This window comes from Corvus moneduloides, chromosome 2 (genome assembly GCF_009650955.1).
Source record: "Corvus moneduloides isolate bCorMon1 chromosome 2, bCorMon1.pri, whole genome shotgun sequence".
NCBI classification, from domain to species: domain Eukaryota; kingdom Metazoa; phylum Chordata; class Aves; order Passeriformes; family Corvidae; genus Corvus; species Corvus moneduloides.
In genome coordinates this window covers 26,427,430-26,448,313 of record NC_045477.1, presented here as the reverse complement: position 1 = coordinate 26,448,313, position 20,884 = coordinate 26,427,430, and the positions used below count along the sequence as shown (strand labels likewise).

At 40.7% G+C, this 20,884-nt stretch overlaps 1 protein-coding gene across 3 annotated transcripts in view; it reads right to left on the bottom strand.

Moving 5' to 3' along the window:
* Positions 1-3,158: 3,158 nt before the first annotated feature.
* Positions 3,159-20,884, bottom strand: part of F5 (coagulation factor V) — a 35,899-nt gene continuing 18,173 nt past the window's right edge. For 2 of the 3 annotated variants that reach the window (XM_032098586.1, XM_032098588.1), the window contains 13 exons: positions 17,226-19,125; positions 14,998-15,163; positions 13,629-13,865; positions 12,933-13,143; positions 11,956-12,135; positions 10,751-10,867; positions 10,243-10,314; positions 9,419-9,510; positions 7,983-8,138; positions 6,995-7,139; positions 6,691-6,839; positions 5,731-5,913; positions 4,743-4,931 (listed from right to left, as the gene is read on the bottom strand). In XM_032098586.1, the coding sequence (XP_031954477.1) occupies positions 4,743-4,931; positions 5,731-5,913; positions 6,691-6,839; positions 6,995-7,139; positions 7,983-8,138; positions 9,419-9,510; positions 10,243-10,314; positions 10,751-10,867; positions 11,956-12,135; positions 12,933-13,143; positions 13,629-13,865; positions 14,998-15,163; positions 17,226-19,125 (3,797 nt within the window). Of the gene's footprint in view, positions 4,932-5,730; positions 5,914-6,690; positions 6,840-6,994; positions 7,140-7,982; positions 8,139-9,418; positions 9,511-10,242; positions 10,315-10,750; positions 10,868-11,955; positions 12,136-12,932; positions 13,144-13,628; positions 13,866-14,997; positions 15,164-17,225; positions 19,126-20,884 lie in introns of all 3 variants that reach the window. The other variant, XM_032098587.1, reaches the window with a different exon arrangement.

The following is a 20,884-nucleotide window of genomic DNA, read 5'->3' as shown; positions in this document are numbered from 1 at the left end:
TACAGATGTGCCCAGGAACCCTGAGAATGATCCCATGGCCTGTTTTGTAGAGTGTTGTACAAACCTTCAAGAAGATGCAGTCCCTACCTGGAGGAGATTGTAATTAAAGTATGATTCAAGCACTGGGTGTAACAAACAAATGGAGAATGGGGCACAGTAATGATAGGAAAGTGTAGGTGGATAAACTGGTTATGATGCAGAGCTAGCGTGAATAAACACAGCAAGAAGAGGAATATTTTACATGCATTAAGTGGAATAACTGACTCATACAAAACAGCAATTGGTCACCATAGGACAGTGCTGCATCTCATTTCTGCGGTGTTCCATGGAACCTTATTGATAAACAGTCCTCCCTAGCACATACATGGGCATGGACAGAGCCTTTACCTTCCTCTCTCAGCTATGTGCCAAAAAAATCTGTCACAAAAGACACCTCATGAGTATGAGTGCTTGTGAAGTTGCAAGCCCTCTTTTTGTCCCTTAGCACCATTCTAAAATTCCGATCAACCCAGCAGTGTTCATGGTCATTTCAGGGGGTGCTGGAGTGCGCTCAGAAGATTGGTTTTTTGTCTGAAGTTCTGACCACATTCCTATTTGATGCTTTTTCTGTAGAGTTCTCCTGGCACTTCACTCAGAATACTCTTGCCATGTGCCCTCACTGATGTCTCTAATATGAGAAGAGCCCCAAAGCCCAGATTCACCTTTGCATCTGTGCTGATGCACAGTTCAGGTTTCTGAGGGAGTGGATGCAGAAATAGGATCTGCATTGGCTTTAATCCATGGGTAATAGGCAGCTTTATGTCTCCACCATGCTTTGCTATGGTTTGGAGGGAACCATCCAGTTTTCAGACTCCTGGGAACCTTGGTGAGCTGGCTCAGCTTCAGTGCTGGTATCCCTGCAGTGCAGGAGTTACATTCAGAACTACCAGCAGAAAAACTGGCAGAAATGGAGGTTACATCTCCTCTAAAAGGCAGAGGTGTGTGCATCCATCCACATGAGACTGCCTGCATCAACTTTAGAGACTTTACAGGGCACTCTGTACAAACCTGTCTGGATACTGGGCTACTGCACCAGGCTCTGAAGAAACTACTGTGGTGCTGTCAGTATCTACTTCAGAGCTGCTCAACTGTCTTTACACATACTTCCAACTCCTTTCCAATCCAAGTGCAGACACAACCAGTTTCAGTGTCTGTGTGAAAAGAGTACAGCCACCACCTCTGGAAAGAAAATAGAAACCTTGGTTACACCTAGTAAAGGTGGTTGTGAGTAAAGCACAGCCACCCATGTGTTATTCTCACCTGCAGATGGTCAGCTTTGGACACCCTGCAGCCTCTTGGAAGCTGGAATGAACATTAGAGGGCAGCAACTCCACTGAGACGCTGTTTGAGGCTAAAAGCAGTTAACTTTGGACCTTTGGATCAAAAGGCATCCATTCAGATTTGTGAAGAAATTATTTGCTCGATTACTCTGAACTTTGGCACCACATTTCTCCCTCAGTCCAAAAGAGATTATGTTTGCTAACCTTCATGCTGTCACATGCATCTTCAGTCTTTGAGAAAACTGCAGGAATTCTTGCTCTCCTTGTGTATTTTGCAAATAATCTCAACATACACAGGATTTCATTCCACAGTGTGTAAAAGGCTGTGCAAGACTGTTTTAACTACAGATTTCCAAAAGCCTTGGCAAATTCAATCTAAGCTGGCTGCTTAATAAAATTAAAATACTCTGTGTATGTGGTCCAGCTAAGATAGAGTTAATTTTCTTCACAGCAGCCTGTATAGTGCTCTGCTTTGTTTTTTTGACTAAACTAGCACTGATAACATGTTGTTTTATCTGGTAGTGGCAGTGTTTGCTTAGCACCAAGGCCTTTTCTTTTCCCCACCCTGCCCCACTGGTGAGGAGGCAGGGGCTGCACAAGAGGCTGGGAGAGGACACAGCTGAGCCAGGGGATGTAATATCCCAGACAGTGTGACATTGTGCTCAGCCAGGGGAAAGGAGAAGGATGAGAGGGAACTTTCAGAATTATGGTGTTTGTCTTTCCAAGCAACTGTCAGGAAGTGCAAGCAGGTGTGTCAAGGCCCTGCTTGCCTGGAAGCAGCTGAACACGTGCCTGCTGATGGGAAGTGGCAAATGAATTCCTTATTGTGCTTTGCTTGCATGTGCAGCTTTGATTTGCTCATTAAACTGGCTTTATATCAACCCACAAGTTTCCCTTCTTTTGCCCTTCCAATCCTCTCCCCCAGCCTGCCAGGGGAAAGCCATCAAGCGACAGAGCGAGGACTCAGCTGCCAGCTGGGGCCAACCTACTGCAGTCCTTTTTGGTGTCCAATGCGGGGCAATAGGATTCTGAGGTAACACCCCTGATTGGGCTGTGCTAGGTAGAATTTATAGCTGTTATTGGCAGGGCTTTGTACTTTCTGCCTTACTGTATATTAGAGTCTGGCGTGTTAGTGACTGTTCTGGACTTTTGCTGTTATTGTAGCCCTTATCATCTTACTCTGCTGTGCAAGGGAACATTTTGTTATCAGCAATGGCTACATGTGTGGGTTGGCACAGGGCCCAGACATTGCTGCTCTACTGGACAGGCTGGAACACCAGTGGAATAGGGTTAATTCCCATCATAGCAGCCCATAGGGTGTTGTGGCTTAGATTTGTGACTAGGACAGTGATAACTACACAAGGGTGTTTTAGGCGGCACTGAACAGTGTTTGCACAGTATCAAGGCCTTTGCTTTTTGCCTCTCTGCCCTGCCAGTGAGTAGGGTGGGCATGGACAAGGGGCTGGGGAGGAGATGCAAGCAGCTGACCCCAGCTAACCAAAGTACTGTTCATTAGTAAGTAGAAGCAGAATCTTCAACTTGTAAAATTGATGCAGATGTACTGAGTCATGCTCTTGCAATCAGTTTTGCATTTATGTAACTTTACATAGAATTATACATGTGTGTGTGCGTATATACATAAAGAACTAATTACTTATTTAGAACATTAAAGATCACTGCCTTCTTAAAAACAAATTATTTCACACTTATTACATAAAAACCTGGTTCTGCTGAAGTTAAGAAGCACTTATTAACTGTTTTCCAAGGTAAAACCTCATTCTGAAGTTTACATTTCTTTTTTTTTTAGTGAATATGGCTTGTGTTGCAATTTCACAGCTGTCAGACAAAAATAAATAATATTTATTACACCATTACAAAATACTAAGAAACTCATCTTTAAAGATGTAGCAATTATTCATACTGTTTCACCATTTGAAATTAATTCTAATTAGCACTAAAAATTATACTTTCCTGTTGCAAAATTTCAACATTACCAGAGCCACTACTGTAGAGGCAAATATACAAAAGAAAATGTTGATGCATTTCATGCTACAATACTAACTTTATTTTCCAGTGGAAAATTACAACAGTTTGTGACATAGCAAAAAATAAAAAAAGAAAAAAAGAAAATATTTGTTTAGTTTTTACACTCTTTTCACTCCTGTTCTATACCTTCTCTTTAAAATGAATGTTCTGTAAGAGAAAGAAATGAAAAACTACTGAAATAAAACTAGATAACACCATCCAAGGTTCAAAGACAAACTACTTTAAAAATCCAGCCTCCTGAATGGTACCTAGTGTGATAAGTGAAGTGGTGCAATGAAACAATTTACAGGATAGAAGCCCAGAACACTACTGAAAGCTTAGCTAAAATTCTGCTGGAACAATGAATTCATGGACTGTGTATCTATTTTCAGATGTAGTCATCCTGGGAAAAATCCATGTAAAATCTATGCACAAGAGTATTTCCATTAGTGAAAACACAGTTAAATCATAAGAGAAGATGCAGATGTTTCTGTTACCCAGTTTCATCTAATCCTCCTCTGCCACCTCCAGGCTGTACTGTTACTGTACAGCTGCAGTTCTCAAAGCTTTCCTAATCCAGGCAGCTCCCTGTCCCAACAGTCTAAATGTGTGTATGGGACTGAGCATCAGGAGTTCTGAATTCTCATTTTGGTTCTCCCATTGCTGTTCCATGACCTGCCAGGTTAAATCACTTGCCTTCTCATTTCTGGGATGGAAGGTACTGCTGACTCCCTTTCCCCTTGCCAGGGCACTGAAGATGAATTATGTGAAATCCACTGCATTTCATGTGTGCTGGGTATGCAAGAACCAAACCAACAATGCCAACACACATTCTCTGAGAAGGGGTTGCACATACCTCAATGCTGAGACATGTCCTGCCTTTGCCACAGTGTAGATGAAAGACATGTGGAGGAGAGGTCACCCCTACAATCATTTCTCACCAAGGCACTGCTGGAATGCAGCACTACAGCTCCAGATCTGCGCTGGTTTTCCCTCTCAGTCTTATGTATGGAGAACATCCACCTGCTATAGCTTTCTATTCCTCAGCTGTGCTGCAAAAGCATTACCAAATGGAGATAGTCAGGGCTCAGGATCAAGGCCAGAGTCTCCATTCCTAGGGATTTGGAACTTAAAATTAAGTAAAAAGTAAGACAGAGTACTGGTTATAATGAAGAAGTGATAATACTAATCAGAAGGAACTACCATTTCTTCCCAGAGAAAAGAAGCTGTTTTCTAAAGTGTGCATTCGTAGGAATGAAACACCTGCCAGAGAAATTTCTCAATCCTGCTGGTAAAACATTATGTTCCTTCGATGAAGCACACATCCAAACTACTAAGCATGACTGTTTTAAGGGTTTCTTAAACAACATGTTGTTCTGCATGATGACTGCTGGCAGGTTAAGAGCTCCCAGACTCGTCAGTCCTTTTCACAGCCAGACCCCCACCAAAATCACAGCCATAGAGTTCTACCCGAAGGGCAATCCCACGGTACCAGGTTTTTGGAACAATGCGGATGAACCTGGACAGGATGGGTGGGTTAAAAAAATTCTTGACATGCCCGTCGCTGTTTTCATTACCCAAGAAAACCTGCAAATACATAAAAACAGTTAGTTAAAAGGTGGCACTTGAAAAAAACCCTGCATTTTCTCTTTAAAACAGTTCCAAGCTGTTTTAAATGAGCCACCATCTACCCAGGGTAGATGGACTGGCTCATTTCTTGTTTTAAACAAGACCACATCAAGTTTCCTCCTAATGTGCTGGGTTAAAAGTAGCTCAGGCCAGCAATAGCAGTCTGAATGGATTAAACAGCCCCTGTTTCCATCCACAGCAGAAAATTTGCCATTCTAATTTCTAACAGACCAAACTCCCAAACTTCCCTTATTTTACCGCTGCTAATACCCCTTGTGGGTTAGGTTGGTGTAAGGTCATACAGGAAAAAATACAAAGTACTGTGTCTGCTCTGTGGGTACCTAAAGTTCCCCAGCTCTGCTATAGCCAATACTGCTCACTAACATTAATTTCACTTAAACAATCAGGGCAGAAATAAAAAAGCCAAAAGAGGCCCTGGGGAATCCACTGTTCACTCAAATTAAATGTCCTTGTGCATTCAAATTAAATGTCCTCCTTTACAAACTGTGTCAGCTCCTTTTATCACAACGTTGGCTGCATTCTCTGCAGATACGGTGTTCTTTCCTTATATTATGATTAATTATGATCACTAAAATCAGATGGATACTGTGACATTATCTGTAGTAACCGCAGCTCCCTAGCACTTTAAAGCCCTGTGAGAATATCAATTTGGCTGGGCATTCTGCCTTTTGAGCCTTGACTGTGTCTAGCACCTAAAACCAAGCAACAATACCATTGCCTGAGCTGACAGTGATACCTTTGGCACTGAGCTTGAACCCTCTGTGTAGGATTTCCACTCGGAGCCGTTGTCACTGTACAGAAGAACATAGGTTTTCACAAAGTATTCAGCTGACATGGATGTGACCCCCTGTGTAGCAATAGCAGTGATCTTCTTAACTGTGAGGAGATCAATTTGCAGCCACTGTTGGTTGTTGTTGAACTACAATTGATATAAAAGTTTTTCTATTAGCAAACATGTCTATGTCTGTATTTGCTTAAGCCAAAAATCTTGTTTACAGGTAGTTAAAACTGTATCTAAATACATCAAAACTGTATCAAAGAAGTCCAGAAGAGTAAAGCTGAGGCAAGTCACAAGCATTCTTAGTGACCTATATAATTAACTTCATCACTGCAGGTAGTGTATTTGGAATCTTAAAATTTACACTTTAATTTCCAATACATAATGAAAAATAATAGAGATTTACCTCCAGTATTAAAACATAATACTTAATTCTAATACCAAATGCTCATACAAAAGAGCAGCTTCTAGCAAATCTCAAGGTACTTTGTGAGGAAATGCAGCTCCATTTTGAAGACACAGAAGCTCACATGCCTTGCTGAAAGTCACCACCCCCAGATCCACTAGGCTGCACTGCCTATAAGCCAACCCAGAACGGGTTACTTTAACCCCCTTGAGACAAATATCCAAGTTGAACTCATCTCCTGAAATTAAACAGGCTATTTCCACAGAGAAGTTTTGCAGCCTGTGGCCCAGAGGACACAATCCATCTCTCAAAGTATGATTTCACTGCTGTTGTCAGAAGCTTAGTAAGTTCCCTGCTGAAGAACTGAGTGGTGCTTTTCCCAAAGGATGGTTGTGAAGTGACCCTATCACACTTGGCACTGGACAGAGCATGCAGGAAGCACCATGATCACAAAGACAGCAAGAATCTATTAACCAGCTGTCCCCTGCTGCCTTCCCTGTTTCTCTCGTTACCTTGGCTCGCCAGGCATTCATCTTTCCCTTCTGATTGAGACGAGCAAATGAAGCATCCCATGTGTTAAACCAGGATGTCTTAGCAGATGAGGCTGTTATCTGGGTATTCTTGATCTCTCCACTTTCTATTCCAAGTGGCAAAGAGCAACCTATTGAGAGGAGCACCATGTCATCTCCCATACATCCAAGTAGCCACAGTGAAAGCAACAACGTTGGAATGAGAAGATCCACAGTTTTAGCTTCATTTAAAGTATGAGGTAAAAAATTTGTCAGATGGAAGCATCAGCACTTGACCAATTCTTACCATCCACTTCACAGCCCAGAAGCTCCATGCGAAGAGTAGGCCTGTTGTACACCTCAGTGGGGTAGAGTCTGATGTACCTAGCAATAATAGGGGGATCAATGATGTTCTCTTTTATCTCATAGGCATTGGAATTACCTTCAAAAATCTGTTAAAAAAGAAAAAGAAAGAAAAAAATCCACATATAATTAGTTTAATGCAAGCACAAGCTTGGATGCTGAAAGCCTGCTCTGTTACAAATGTAGTCTTTTTTATGCCCTTATCCCCATCCACACTGATAGCACACCCTATGCCGCAGGGCCACTTGAAATATCTCATGGTCCCATCTTAGCATATTTGGAAGTGTCTGAAGGTCTCAGTTTAAATAAGCAACCTTTTTTAATGTAGGTCTGTTAGAAAACATAAGCAAAGAAGCAAAAGGAGAGGTAAAAGACAACAAGTTTTCAATTTGGGAGTTGTACCACAGAAACCTCAGGGTAAACTGAAGGGAGCTGTAAGAGGTGGGGCTGGAGCAGCTGGGCATAAGATGAACCTCTCAGGGTACAACCACACTCACCACACAGGCCTTCTGCAGGCAATTCAGACAGTTCAACATTCAACTCCTGGGACAGATGAAAGGGAGGGATGAGAAGCAGAATCTAACACCAAATGAGGTAAGGGCCTGATTTTTAGTTCAGCTTCCTGCTTCCTTCAAAAAAGCAGCCAAGGGCTTAGGAAATAATAGTAGGGAGAGATCCCTATGAGAAAACCAGACCCTGCAAAGTCAAGGTCACAAGGCCAATCCAAACCCCAGTTGAGGTAGTTCCTCACCTTAGAATTTGTCTTCTAGTCTGAATTTTATTAGTTTGGTTAATGCCCTTTGGGGCTTCAAGCTGTATCTACTAAGGCTCTAAAGGCCATAATGTTTTCCACTTTTTCTTAACATTAAACAAAACTCAGTGCATCACTCAGGGATGCTGCCTAGGCTGTTGCCCCTATGGCACAGACAGACCTTTCCTGTTGGTGAGCTGTCTCCTTTGAAGGTGTTCCACGTCCGCTTGTCTTTGCTGTAAACAAGAAAATACTTCTGGATGTACAAGGACCTTAAAAACTGCTTGGCTCCCTGTGTCTGTATCCCAGTGAGCAGAACTTGTCTTTGAAAGTCCACCTAGCAACAGCAAAGAGCATTTATAAAGTCAATAATGCACAGCAAAATCCATATAATTCTTTGGCATTTACACAGCAGCTTTGAGCCCTGCATTTTAACACCCACAACACTAACACTCTCTAAAGGAATACCAGATACCAGAGTCCAAATTAATGCCCTCTCACTCTCATTTCATTTGTGTATTTCTGTGTGCATTTAATTTCAGAGGGCACCTTAAAGGGTTCAGCACTGCCCCACAAAGGCACCTCAAAAGTATCTGTGTGTCTGTGGTAGGCACAACTCCCCCCGCCCCATTTTACAGAGAGGCCAAAGGAGCACAGAGAAATTAAAAGCTCACACTTTTATAAGCCACCTCTAATTTTGGATACCTAAGCTGCAGAAAGGCATATGACATTCTGAAGTGCTGAAAAGCCACCATTGTTGCTGATATCATATCTAAGCACTTAGCACATAAAAACAAATCTGGAAGGTATTCTTATCAGCAGTGAAACTCATTCTTTGGGACATGCCCTCCTCACTTCTGCATGCTTCACTTCAGTAACCTCAGCTTCTCACTACAGCCCCCTGTTAAATTCTTTCTCTTCCCAATGTTATTTCCAGTTCCACATCAGATCTCCCAACCTTCTCACTCCACTTCCACTAACTTGCTAGTATGTCAAATGTTAGCAAGCCAAACACAACAGCCACCTGCTGAACTTGAGTCTTTTTTGTCTTCCAACCAATTTTAATGAGATGTATAAGAAATCAACTATCCTCTCTAAATTTGGGTGCGAATTTGCCATGTGATGCAAAAGTCACTGGGATGGAAAAAACCACAGAAGTGGGGTGACTGAACGATGTAGTGCTTGAAGACATAATTATAAGCTTAGTTTCCCCGTGAAGCCAGCTGAGCTGTGTCAAGTGGGACATGGCAGCATACAAACAAAGCAAAAAATTATCTGAAGCAAAGCTTGAGGATATTACACTTTAAATGATCACTCAAGAAACACATGCATATAAATATGTACTGTTAGGTAGACAAAGGAAAAAGAAAGTAGTAGAAAGAATGACTCCATTTGCCTACAAAATGGAATAATCTAAATTGTGAGGGTAACTGTCCAGTCAATGAGCCTCAACAGCAGCAGAGACTGGGTTACCCCAGGGAAGAAGAACAGTTTATGGCATCACCAATCTTGCCACATCTTTTCAGTTTTCCCCAGCAGTCCTTTCAGTGACAAGTGCAGCCTGACCTTCTAAAATAAGCTGTAGGAAAATCGTAACTCCATGATGTTGTACTGTACCTGGATCCAAGGGAGTTCTTCCTTCATTATAGTACTCCAAGCATTGTATGTTCCATAATTGTTTAATCGGGCTAACTTAGGTTCCCAATAGTCTACAGAGGAAATATGAATGAAGCAAGAATTAAGAGGTATTGAAAAAACATAAATTGAGGCTGTCATTAGCTTTGAGTACCTTATTTCCCTCCCCCCCCCGCCAAGGACAAAGAAAAAGAGAAAAAAACCAAGAAGAGACTCTAAAATTATATTATAGGATAATTTGGACATGGTCAGCAACTGAAAGTCATCTGTACCCTGCAAAACTTTGGAGCTGGCAGAATGACAAAAATAACAGCCTTTTATGTAATATACTGTCTGCTAAGTATAATTTGGAATTTGGCACCAGGGTCTAGAGTTTGCTAAACAAGTTTTGGCCCCCAGCAGGATCGGACACAAAATGTGCTCTACATTCATGGAAGAGAACTCCTCTCTGCAAAACAAGGTTTGCAAGTTAAAAACTGATAGAGAATATATATGGCAAAACAGCTTTCAAGCCTTCACAGAACTCTGTCAGGAACGAAAGAAAGAAAATCAAATTCACAAAAAATTAAGTCTTACTAGCTTGTGATACTAATAGCAGACCTGTGACACTTAAAATACCATGATGATTGCTACCTAACACAGCTCCCAGTCTCTGCTTGCAGCATTGGAGAGATTTTTAGCCTGACAGCTGATCCACTGCTGAACTGATCTTGAAAGACATAGGTGATGCCAAAAGAATACAGAACTGCAACACTTTGCTGGGGGTGTTCAGGAGCATGCACGGACCTTTTCAAGGATAAACTCACCTATGTGATGTGAAGCATCGATCTGCGAATCGAGTATAACTCCACTTTCCAGACCCATTGGAATCCTGCACTCTAAAGGGAGCACAGTAAGAAAATGAAGGCTATTCTAATATATATTCTGGTGAAATCTAAGACAACATCACTCAGAACAATTCTTAGTAATTCTGTAACACCACTCCCTTCCCAGGGAAGTCTAAATTAATCTTTGCAATTTCTCTCAACAGATTAATCCACTGGTCACTGTATGGAAACCTCAAATTCAAAGCTAGCATGCTAAAGGAATAAAGATAGTATGCTAAATAATTCAAAGCTAGCATTGCTGGAAGCTAAAAATTTTTTTTCTAGAACAAATTTACAGTAACCACTCCACCATGTCCTTGAATACAGATAATTTCCTATGTTGTTTTTTTTACAGAACAATCTCCCAAATTTATTTTCAGTGATCCCAAAAGCATGGAGAAAACTTCATAGCTTGACTTTCCCAGCCAAAAACCACTCTAGTTCATACCTTTTTCTATAACCAAATAGGATGCCTGCATTCCTGCTTGCTGGTATTCTCCCACTTCAGTGTCTAAAAGCCACCAGCCAGGTCTCTGTGGTTTCATTTCAATTGTTCTAAATGAGCCTTGAAAAAAGGAAGAGAAATGTATCAGAAACATTGGCATTACAAGGTTGATGTCAGCAAGGCTAAATTTTCTAACAAAGACCTTCCTATGACCTAATCCAGAAAACTTAAATACACAGTGCAGCAAGAGCAGTAACTTCCATCATCTCAATGACTTTTTTATTAGCAAGCTAGCTCTAGCTGGAGTCTGAGATTGGAATCAAGTGGCCAGATCAAAACCCAGCCTTTGCTGATGGAGCAAAGTACAAAACCTTGGATGCCTGTATGTAACAACAAATGTCTGCACATTAACTACAGTGCTGAACAGTGTAGTGAACAGTGTTTATTACATAATTCAGGGATGTTAATTCTGTGGTGCTGGTTATTCTTACTCCTGCTGTGCCAGTATGTGGATCAAGTAAGGAAAAGGATGGTTGTAAAGAAGCCAAAAGTAGAGGTGGGAAAATTAGATATATGGGTCCTCCCCTCACTTTCTGCATGCCCCAGGAGTGCCAAGGGTTGAGCAGGATGCAGATATGGTTTCAGTTGCTTGCTGCACTTTTTAGAAAGTACAGGACATGTTCTCATTGCTTTTCTTATATTCCTAGTTACTCCAGACAATTCTTCAGGTAATTCCAGCTAATTCTGGCTCCCATTTAAACAAAAATATGTAGATTTCACAGTGAAAAGCACTACCTTAAAAATAATCAAATAAAATAGTGAATAAAATATGCCTAATGTTCACTAAAACAAAATCCTATTGCTCCAAGCCAATCCCATTATTTTCATCTCCTTGTTGTCTTTTTTTTTCTTGAACTCTTGTAGCTGGCAATACAGGCTTCATAAGTGATGTTAATGTACACTGGCTCTGCTGACAGCCATGGGGCAAAGGACTTCATCCTCTATTCTAATGAATACCTATAGCCTATTTCCTTTCTCCCTGGGCACAAGAATTCCCCTAGGGCTCACAGTTGTTCTGTCTGTTCTGTATCACACTTCCCCTGCCATTAAAATCCCCAAACTCTCACCATATGGAGACCTTTACATTGGTATGACAACGACAGACTGCAATGGTCACCCCTCAGAACTTACTCTGCTCTGATGCTTACCTGGGAGAAGGGTGTATGTACCAAGCTGGTGCCCTGGCTCTCCTTGTTCTATGAAGGTCTGTCCATGAAAATGAACAACATGAATGTCTTTTGGCCCACCCATATTCAGCAGGTGCCATCGGACTGTTTCACCCTCATACATCCTCAAGCCTTGCAAATTATAGGTAATCCCATTAATGGCTGAAAAAAAAAGATTGTTAGTCAGAAAAACTGCTCACAAAACTGGTCTCGAAGTGCTAGAATGTATTATTGAAATTAGCAAAATATTTAATGAAGTAATATGCTTGGGAAAAACATCATTTATTCCAATTTAAAGTGCAGCACACTTTATGGTCTATGCACATCAATTCAGAAAATCCAGGGACCTCACCAGAAGATTTGAGCACAGCTTGCTAGCAACATACGGCAACCAGGAGAACAAAAAGATTTAAATCAGGCCCAAAAGAAAGAACAGCAATCCAAAACATTTTCTGCAGCTCCCATTTCCACAGGCACACAGTCACAACCAACATACCTCTACAGCCACAGAGAGGTATGTGAAGGGCTGTTGTACAGATGCTTCAAATTCCTCAATAGAACTACCTGATTTGTCAAATTATTAAAATATTTTCAAATTTCTTGCAAAAAGTTGTCAGGGTACTAGCTTCCTAATGTAAACAAGACTTTTTTTGTTTCTTTTTTCCTTTTTTTCTTTTAATATGGAGGGGATATGTATGTGAATGCAAGAGAGAAGTTTTCTGTTGAAAGTTTCAGTCTAATATGTCCTTTCTTCATTTTAATAGCAAATTTCCAGTCGTTGCTAATTTTTATGTGCAAACCCATGACTATTATGGGTACAATGGATAACTACAAAAAAATTCACATAACTAATGCGTGGGATTTATGCATGTTGAAAAGAATTGTGAGGTGAGATACCTTCCCTGACATCTTGCCCTCTACCCCAATAAACTGAATATTTGGCAAAATGAAATAAATACCATAGAATTTGTGGCATTGGTGCATTTCTTGTGTCTTCTCATTACAAGGCCTTCCAGAATGCTTGTCAAAGTACCAGCTTTTCTCTTCATCAAAGACCATAAAAAGCAAGAAAAAGTCTCGAGTAGATATCCTGCTGCTGTTTGATTTGCTGAAGGCTCCTTTTTCACAGATCAGTATTGGCCCAATCAAACCAGACTGAATGTCTTTCTCCTAGAAGGTAATAAAATTCATATTAAAGATAGAAGTGCATTTCCCAAAACATGCAAAAAACCCCCCACAGCATTCTGCAGGAATGCATCAGGCCCTAAAAATCTAAAGCAGGTCCCAGAATTATTGTTCCCTTCTACCTTTACTCTCCTCTGATCAGTCTACCAGAGTTGCTCAATTTGAATTGTTCCATAGCTTATGTCCTGCCTTAACTGAGTGCAAGAGATTAAATGTCAGGTGGGAACATTGAGCCCAAAAGAAAGGACAGCTATCCAAAAATGTGTTCTGCAGCTTGCATTTCTACAGCCATACATCATTTGGAGATATTCAAACCCCAACCGAACATGGTCCTGGACAAACTACTTCAGCCAACCCTGCTTGAGTTGCAGTGGTGGACTGGATGAACTCTAGTGATGCCTTCCTACACAAGTGTTTCTATGATTCTGTGATCAATCCCAGCAACACCACTTCTATTTTTATTCCCTTACCATGTTTGAATCAGAGTAGTAGATCCAGGACCGACAAGCTGCTCCTGACTGCACCGGGCCTGATCGCCTGTTTGCGTACCATACATATATGTAGCTGTTATTGGGCTGAACTTCATCATCTTCCTTAAACCAAGCAGTAGATTCATCATCATAAATGCTTCCCTCAGAGGACTTTTCATAGAGGACTCCATGGGCATGGAGGGAATATGGTCTGGATGCCAGATTCTTAAAATGAACCTGAAAAAATAAAATAGATTCTGTTCAGCAAACTCAGGCCTAAACCAAACTCACCACATACAATGTTCCCATGACCTCAAACCAGGGTCAAGATTTGTATAAAGATTACAGGCTATGCTGTACATGGAAAAGCCAGCAGAGAGAGCTTTTGCCATCTCCATGCTGATTTGCCACCTTTGATGCAGGTAGTTAATGAAAGATCAGAAAGCACGCGTCTAGCTCCCTGTCTTCCACGTCGAGGCTCCCAGGACATTTACTGCTGCCCCTCACACATGGAGCTGCTTAGTTACTGCCAGCAGGGAAATGGGGAGTTTCTACCTCTTATGCTTTGCTGCAGTCATTACAATATACTAACTCTAGACCTCGGTATGTATCATTCTTGCTGAAATCAGTGCTTCCCACTTGTCCCAGAGAAACACCACAATAGTGGGATTGCATATTTACCTCTCCTTAGAGAATGATACTCTCAAGCTATAAAATATTTTTCTTTTCTTACTCATGATTTAAACATAGCTCAGTGTGTTCCTATTGCACACCACTCCTACTGAAATATGCAGAAAGCACTGAGATCTATTCTCCCTAAGTCCATCCCTGTGTTTTGGAAGACTGGATGAAGAAGGATGAGAGAAGGGAAATTTTAGAGCAATGTGCTTCCTAATGCATATATACCACAGAATCGCCAGGGATATGGCTCCTCTTCATCCTTGTTGATAGCTCTAATACAATCCTGCACATTTACATAACAAAACTTTTTAGAGGAAATTCTGTATTTTTCCAAAAAGTATGTATTAATCTTGAACACAAATGCACTAATTTCTGAGTTTAGAATACTCATTTTTCATTAACATTAAACCTAAATCTTATTTTACATTAGACTAGTAAGCCAGTATTTAATGTTGGGAAATAAGAAAGAAAAACAGAATTTAGTTTGCTGTGGACAGGGGCAAAAAAAGATGTGTTTCAAAGAAACACATCACAGTGCTCACATGTCCACAGTGCAATTGCAAGCTTTGAAAACTGTTTCCCCTTCATCATCTTTTAAAAATCTGTGGTATTTTTAGATCCATTCTGTCACACTCCAAGATCACGGTAAGAATCTTATCCTGCCCACACAACCAAAACATTGACCTACTAGGACAACATCATCCACTTCAGCTCGGATAACTGGTCCCAGGATGCCAAGATGTTGTGTATATTCATCTTCATCCTGAAGAGTCGAAAAGGTACTGTCTGTATAGCTCTGGAAAATCACCTTACGTCTGGTGCCATCTTTACAGGTTTTGTCACTCCTTATTGTACTGAAAGGAAAACCCCAATTAAAATCCCACACAGTGAATCAGGAATAACAGCTTTGATGAAACCCGAGAACTCATACAGCAGAAATATTTTAGAATTCTGTGAATATAAAGAATAAACACTCAAATGGCTTCAAACTGTGTCAGGGAAGGTTTAGATGGGATATTAGGAAAAATGTCTTTACCAGAAGGGTTGCCCAGGGAAGCGGTTGAGTCTCGGTCCCCGGAGCTGCTTAGAAGATACACGGATGTGGTGCTGAGGGACATGGTTTAGTGGTGAACCTGCCAGTGTTAGGTTAAAGGTTGGACTCAATGGTCTTAAAGGTATTTTCCAGCCTTCTATGATTCCACAAAATGAGTATCAGATGATTCTGATAATCATGGCTTGCAATGTTTAAGCAATTCTAGTTCTACAGCTGCATATGAGATCCCGCAACCATTTGGTCAACTATCACTGAAAAGCTCCAACAAGTCTCTCAAAACCCATCCGAGCTCTATTTTCCTTTTTTTCTTAGCCTTAATAGTCTGAATTGGAGCTTGGCTCAGTGTAGTAAGCCTATCACCTACACCCTACTGTCTCACAGATCTTTACATCTGATTATATCTGCATTTTGCGTCACAGAGCTGGCATGGTAAAATAAGCTTTTAGACATCCAAACGGTTGTTCAGATCTTAAGAAGAAGCACTAAAATGCTATTATAATTCCCTACAAACCTTGCTTTATTATCGATTCTGCAAAAACCAGAAATTTAACCTAAGTTACGTAGGAGAAAGGCTGGGTTTTAGCTCTTCGACACACTGAAACAGGATATGCCATGGGCTGTGTTAAAATCACTGGAACTATACAGCTCACACCAGCTGAGGATGAATGTCTCTGGAGAGATTTATATAGAGGTCTAAGCATAAAAAAATTCTTGATTTTGCAACTGCCCAAAGAAACTGTCTTGTTTCCACTGTTTTTGCAAGTGCCATTTATATGGACTGAGATGGGGCATGAGTAAACCTGGAGAATACTGAAAAAGTTTTATTTTTATTTCCATCACATAAAATGGAAATTCAGTTTGAGAAATAATCTGTTTGGAGATTCATTTTTCACAATGAAAATTTTCTTGCTCCTGTTTTGGCTGCTTTTTTTTTTGGATAAAAAGCCAAAGTTGTGCAAGTTTTGGTTCAGCTTTTTGATGAAAAGTGACAAGGAATCCTATGCCTTGTTGGGTGAATACTAATCCTAACCTGTATGAATTAAGAGAGTGGATTTTTAGTACAGTATTTCTCTCAGTATATTCTCATATATTCTTTGCTGTGGCATAGTGGCCAGTCTTCCCTGTCAAAATGTAAGAAAATCCCTCAACATTAGGGTTTGTGATCCAGTCACCTTCTGATTTCTCTAAACAGCAGTAGCAACAATGCAAAACTTCATGCAGCTTTGTTTTTAGTTTTAGTATAAGGCAGTCACCAGTGTGGTTAATCACTTTGCAGCTTTCATATACTTTTCAATTCTGCAGCCCTGTGAAGTTGGAAAGTGCTTTTATCCCTTTCCCAACAGAGAAGTGAGACACCAGAACCATTTCTTGCTAGTGCTAGAAACTGATTTCATCTACCTATAAGCACATCTCATTCTAGATTCCATCAGTTAGTCCATTAAATTCCTGGAAAGACTTTGCGCAAGGAGGTCTCTGTCCTGTGTACAGGTACCAAGAACTGAAGGGCAAAGTAAAACAGGTTAATCAAGTATAACAAAACAAGCTGCAAGATTCCCTCTTGACCTCTTACAGTGAGTTTTTTAACTGATGTATTAAAGACTGTTTCTAATGAGTCTACAAAAGGGGGCTAAGAGAAAAAAAAAAGAGTTCTTGGCTGTGTTGTGCTTGATTATAGTAATCTCACTCTGACATTTCTAGGGGGTGTGAGTCTCCTGTGGAAAGTTCTTATGGTTCTGCCACTGAAATGTTGGATATCACATGGCACATTACAGATGTTTTTAAGTTTATCAGCATGTGAATCAAAATTCTGCAAGGAGGTGTCAGGATGGTGTGCCAAATGAAAGCGAACGATTTAGGCAAACCTTTTCTTATATCCTGCATAGTTCCAGCAGACCTCTTTAGCAGCAATGTAGTATCTCCTCTCATTGCCCCTGCTGCGCAGGTAGTGCTCAGCAATGTCACCGGGGTTACGCTGCCTGCTGATGTTCACCTTGGGGTCTGTCATGTAGGGGTCATCAAAACTCACATAATGGTACTCGTATTCCCCACCCGAGCTTTCGTCGCTGTAGGTTTCTCCTATCACATATTCGTAGCCTCCATCTTCCTGGGGAAGCCCAATTGTGACGGATGGCCTGAACTGCCGCGGGGTGAGGGTGTTGTTTAGTGACTCTCCATGCCTGGCCCTGCTCACATTTGCCCTCTGGCTGACCTCACCGGGTGCCTCGGTGGTGTCCGTCCCACCCGGAAACAACGCATGGCCAAACCCTGCCACAGAATTGCTGGGGTTTTTGGGGTTTCTACTCCTTGGGCTCAGCAAGTAGGTAACTTTTGGATCGTCCTTCTTTTTCCTTCGGATCTTGATGATGGCGCCAGATGTACTCAAGGTATTGTTGTTTCTCTCCTTTCCTTTCTGAATCAAGCGCATGTGGTTCCTTTTCTGGTTTTCCCCCAATAGATGTGAGAACTCTTGATACCTCTTCATATCCTCCTTATTTAGGGATGCTGTACTGTTTCTGCCATGATGATTTAACTTGCCACCAGCAGATTTATCTAAGCTTGCCTCTAATCCCAGATTTCTCTTTGCAGACACCAAATTCCACTCCTCACTAGTCATTTTAGATGAATATTTCCCAGCCCCGGGCAATGATGCTTCTAGTAAATTCTTCACTACAGCAGGGCTTGTATTGTCTAACATGTGTTCTAAAGCAAAAACATCTGCTGGTTTATCTTTGGGTATCCTGGGTTCAGAAAGGCTGGATGCATTAGACCCATCTCCTACTGTGAGGTCCAAATCCAGGGTCAAGTTAACTGCATGCACGGCATTTTCCATCTTCTTTCCCTCCTCCTCCAGATCATCATCATATTCATTTGGCAGCTGGCCAGTTCCCACCATGGCTTCATGGGATGTGTTCTTTGTATGATGCACAGAATGAGGTGCATTGGCCTTGTCAGAAAATGAGATATTTTTCTGTCGGACATGATTTAGAAGGGCATTCATCTTTTGGACAGCGTAAAACTTAATGGCCAGTGAGCTTCGCCTTTTCCTTTTCCTGTTAGTGGTATAATTTCCTCTTCCTGTGCTTTCCTCTTGATGTTTTTCTGGAAAAAATTTACTGTTCTTTCCACCAGCTGGAAGCTCTTCTGCAACATTCACTGGGCCTTCCCCATTGCTCAGCAAGTGTTCACCTGCAGACATGTTACTGTGAGCTATTTCATAGTTGCTTTGGCTTCTGTTCTCAAATACCAAGTCAGCCTCTCCATCACTTGTGGTAGCTAAAAATAAATCCTCTACTGCTGTGATTGGTGTGTGATTTGACTGGAATATTTCGGCCTTGACTGGGGAAAGAGGAGTGATATGAGTTTCTAAGAACTCAGAGTTGTTTGTTGTTCCACTACTATTTATAGCTGTCAGACCTGAGCCAGCTGCCACCTCAGAGCTCGTGGCATCAGTGTCTTCATACTCATCCCAGGCCAGTGCTGTAAGATTCTGTTTTTCTTCATCACCTGCTGTCTTTCTGGAGCTTCGGACGGAGTATAAAGAAGCCAGGTAATCCTGATAATCTGATTCCTCCTTGTCTTCCTCTTTTTCTTGCACATCTTCCTCAGCTGAGGTGGAAACAGCCTTTCTTTCAGTCTTGGTGGGAGTTAAATCCACAACATCAAATGTTTCATCTTCCTCATAGTCACATTTGGCATCCCTGAATCTCAGCCTCATGCCGTAACTCATCTCTGGGGTGCCCCAGGATGTCAAAAGCCAAGTACCTGCAATTGAAATAAAAGTGTTGTGAGAGTGGACATTGTCTATCATGTAATTGGCCAAGGCAAATTGTTGGGGTTGCTTCTACAGCACCTGCTATAGCAGACTGCTAATCTTCATCTGGGATATTAATGAGCTCTCATTGCAATGAAAAATAATTATTAAATGTAAATAAGTAAGAGCACATATAAATAAATACATCTAGGAGATGGAACTCTTCTCCATAGATTAAGCTGTAACTAGAACCTGAATCCAAAAATAACCCATCAAAGACATGGATATGAAAAAGAAAGAAACAAATTAAAGGTTCTTATGTTTAGATCTGGATCTAAGATTGAGACCTCTCAAGATAAAGTTTTACTTTTATCCTGGCCTTACTGGTGTATGCACTGCTACACAGAACATTCTGAGCAGAACAAATACGTTCTAAGGCAATGTTGGCAAATACCTGACAAACACAGTATTTTAAAAGCTTTTGAATGAATAATGGATGATCTTTAATAAGTATAATAAGAATAAAGCAATCTGAATTTCTGACCTGACAAAAAATATTAAGCTGCCAATCTGAGGCATCTCAGATTAATTTAAAGGTTTAAATAATTCCTCCAAAACCTAGTCAGAAGGTAAGTTTTCTAATGGAAACTAAGATCTTCACAGAAGAAAATAAAATTTGTTTCCCTAAACAACATCAAATCAAGTTCTTTGCTTGTTACAACTTGCTTTTGGAACTAGCAGAAATGACAGAATAGACAGAATTAACACATGTTGAGAAACAATCTTTTTTATTAAAAAGGTCACCTATAATTCTTCCTGTATTGATCAGCTTGAAGGTGACCTGCATAGCTTTCCTGATTTCTAAAAACGGCAAATTTATCAAAGAAAACATACCCTAGATGGAAAGAATAGATTGCATACCAAAATCAAGCAGAAGTACAGCTTTATTACTGGGGATGTTTCCATGAAGTCTAAGAGTTTTAATGATTCCCTAGTCTTGAGCAATAAAAGCCACTTAAACATTTTAAAGTTATAAGGTCTTGATGCTGTGCAATCACAGAAAACAAACTTTGAGAATATAGAGATTTTGTTATTTAAACACATAAAATATATATTTTTTAAAAAAGATATTTTACATGGGATGAGGATACTTAAACCTTGTGGGATTTTAGAATGATCACTCAAAATGCACAGACTTCAATGACAAAGAATCTGTCCTTTTGGAAGTAATGCCTTAAATGTGGACTACATGGGTTCAAATACCCGCTTTTCCAAGACATGGTGTTAATCCCAGTTAGATGTTGAGATGTATCCCATGGACCAGTGACGTGGTTCAAGCAGGCAGACTTAATGCTGCTGAATGACCACAAGCCTAAGGTGAGGTGTAGCCATTTTGCCCAATAATGACCAGCAGAATTTGACAGTTTCAGCCCATTTTAGCCTGCTCAGGATAGACAAGAATGTGGCAAATCTGGGAATCATACAATGGAATTGATACTGGATTGTTTCCAAGAAGAATCTTGCCTTGAAATTATCATTATGAAGCCAAATATTAATTGTGAAGTAAAAAAAACAAGATGACCAACAAAAACAGCCTTAGTACAGCATACAGTTATGCTAAGTTGGTGTAGCCAGCAAGACTCCATACACATCACTTGCACTGGAGAATGATTCAATGTTTTCCAGCACTGTGTTTATCAGAAGAGTTTTCTTTCCTATTTAGGTCAGTCCTTATAAACTGGAGATTAAATAATGTCTTGGAAGAGCTGT